Below are 2,709 nucleotides of genomic sequence, written 5' to 3'. Positions count from 1 at the left end.
TGCTCTTCTGCCTGAGCTAACAATGGGACCGGCCCTCCCCTCTACAGGGACAAGTCCATTCTCTGCCCAACTTTGGGGCCATTTTGGAGAAGAGAGTCTTCCAGCCAGAAGACGCCAGGCAGATCACTGCCTTTCAGGCCTTCCTTGCCCATCTGCACAGTTTTGAGGTTGGGTTCCATTTTCAAGCCCCTTTAAGCACAAAGACTTTTTGAAACTGGCATCTGGCTCCTGCCCAGCTTGGGAGCAGGGCATGTCTGGCATCGCCACCCCATCCCTGGGGGTCCTGGTGTGTCCCTGGGCATCTTCTTACACTGGTTTTGGGGTCTGGGTAGAGTGTGGTAGTTGGGAAGGCAGGCCCCAGCCCCGGAGTCCCGCATCCTAGCATGGAGGCAGGCGCGAGTTACCTGGGCAAATCAATGGGAGGCCAAGTAGAGGGATGATCTCGATATTCTATGAAGAAAGCAAAGGAGGAAAGCGGGTGATAGTAAAGGATGAGGGGGCTGTGCAGAGGCCTGGAGGAAGAGTAGGCGGCTGAGGGCACAGCAAGTGCAAAGGCCCTGGGATGAGGCCTGGCAGAGGAGCTGGGCTGGTGCCCTGGTGGGGGAAGAGCAGTCCTGGAGGGCTCTGTGGGCCAGAGGGCGTGTGTGTGTGAACGTGCACTCCAGCTCCCATGTGGAGTGTGGCTTATAGGGGGTCAGGGGTAGAGGCCAGGGGGTCTGGGGGAAGTGGGCACAGTGATCTGGGTAAGAGCTGATGATGGCCCTGGCTAGTTTGGCTCAGTGGATAGAGATATATATAAAATATTTTTTTTAAAAAGCTGATGATGGCAGCTTATGTGTGGCCGTGGAGAGCAAAGAAGGGAGAGAATCAGAGATTTGAGCTGAAGGCAGTGGGGTTGGGAGTTGGGTTTCAATCTCATCAGACATCCCAGGAGAGATTTGATTTTTTGAACCTGGCCTTGACTCTTGGCCAGGGCTGGAGACGGAGGGGGTTATCTGAATCCTGGTCCCTTCCCCCTCATGCCCTCACTCCTTAGCCTGCCCAACAGAGGGTCTCCGCGATGGGGGAATCTGCAGAAACATCTCCCGTGGAGGCCAGAGATGCCCCAGTCCCCTTTTGGCCAGAGCCATCCTGCGCTCATCTGTTTCTTGTAGAGGGCCCTGGAGGAATGCTGGTGTGGGGATGGGGTTCTGCTGTTAAAGTTTGGGAAACACCACGTGGTGGCATCCCCTATTTCACCGAAGGGGATGCCAGGGCCTGGAGAGGAAGTGACCTGCCAAGCTCCCGGAGAGCACTAGCGGGGTAGCCTGGCTGCTTTTGAGATGTGGCCTGCTGGCCTTGCAGGATTATCACAAGGCCTGGGTAAGAGCTGCAGGTAGAGGTCCCTGCATATGCAGCCACCAACGAAGCCACTTCCTGTCCCGGCCTCGGTTTCCTCCTCTGTGAAATGGAGTGGAGGAGTTGCACTGCTCAGGACCCTGGCTCTCCTGGACTGTGCTTTCGTCTTCTTCCCGCTGATCCCTGTCTCAGTGTGGGATCTGGGTCAGACGGCCTCAGAAACAGACTCTGCCTGGGGGTACGCTGACTGTGGGTCCCTGCCCTCGGGGATGCACAGGAAAGTCTAAAAGTGCAGCGATGGGTGCCTGGAGGGTGAGAGGGAGCTGGGGTCCTAGTGGGCTACTTGTGTCGAGGCTCAGCCTGTTCTGTAAATGGTAAATACTTGCAGCCTGTGGTGAAGCCCATGAATGGCTGCCACTGGAATGAACTAGTACTTGCATTTGTAGTTGGTTTGGGTCTTTTTATTATTACTTTTTAAATGGTTGACTTTTTATTTATTTATTTTTACTTTAGAGAGAGAGGAAGGGAGAGGGAATGAGAGAAACATCGATGGCCTGCCTCCTGCACACCCCCACTGGGGATCAAACCCACAAGCTGGGTATGTGCCCTGACCGGAAATCGAACCAGTGACCTTCTGGCACATGGGACAACGCTCAGACCACTGAGCCCCACAGGCCAGGGCTTGGGGATGAAGGTGACAGGGATAAGTTGGAGGCCCCTCTGTCCCCTTTGCATTGCTCCACTTCTGCCTCGGAGGCTCTGTCTTTGTGAACTGGGGGGAGAAGTCTAGAGGTCTGCTGTGGGTGTGATCTCCTCAAGCACTTTTGCCCTGGCAGGTGGTTTTAGACTAGTCACCAGGCCCATAAGTGACAACCATGGTCAGTGTTGCTACGCACCTTGTGTGTTTCTCCTGGGATTGGTTTTGGGGTCGCACATAGCCATGGAGTTTGTTTATAGCCCAGCAGGTGAGAGAGTCACCTGTGTGTCCGTCCCTGCTTCCAGGTGTGACCAGGTGTGGGCACCTTGTTGGTGAGGGCACAGGTAAGAGACGCTTGAGGAAGAAACCTCTGAGCTGGGTCCTGGAGGCTGAGCAGAGGCAGTGGACACAGGGAAGCCTCTGGGGAAGGGCTTGAGAAGAGGAGGCATCTGGGAAGAGAATGGGAGGAGGGGGAGGCGGGCATGGAATCTGTAGGGGGTGGGTTGTCACTGGCCACTGGGTGGGAGAAAGGCCGTAGGCAGCAGAGGCCCCCAGAGGCGGATGAGGGTGGCCACCACCCTGGCAAGAGATAGCTGAAGGCCTGGCCTTGAGGGTGGCAGAGAGGAGGGAGGAAATGTGTGGGCTGGAGAGTCCCTTTGGGGGGCATCATGAGC

The 2,709-nt window shown here is 56.0% G+C and overlaps 1 protein-coding gene across 1 annotated transcript in view; it reads left to right on the top strand.

Annotated features, from left to right (window-relative positions):
• Window positions 1-2,278: 2,278 nt before the first annotated feature.
• The window catches only part of SSBP4 (single stranded DNA binding protein 4), a 10,998-nt gene continuing 10,567 nt past the window's right edge, over window positions 2,279-2,709 (top strand). Inside the window, exon 1 of the mRNA XM_015557709.1 lies at window positions 2,279-2,303. Within this exon, the coding sequence (XP_015413195.1) occupies window positions 2,279-2,303 (25 nt within the window). The remainder of the gene's footprint in view (window positions 2,304-2,709) is intronic.

Source organism: Myotis davidii, unplaced genomic scaffold (genome assembly GCF_000327345.1).
Source record: "Myotis davidii unplaced genomic scaffold, ASM32734v1 scaffold448, whole genome shotgun sequence".
Taxonomy (NCBI): Eukaryota; Metazoa; Chordata; class Mammalia; order Chiroptera; family Vespertilionidae; genus Myotis; species Myotis davidii.
Note: the sequence above shows the minus strand (reverse complement) of the source record. Positions and strands in the feature narration are given on the sequence as shown.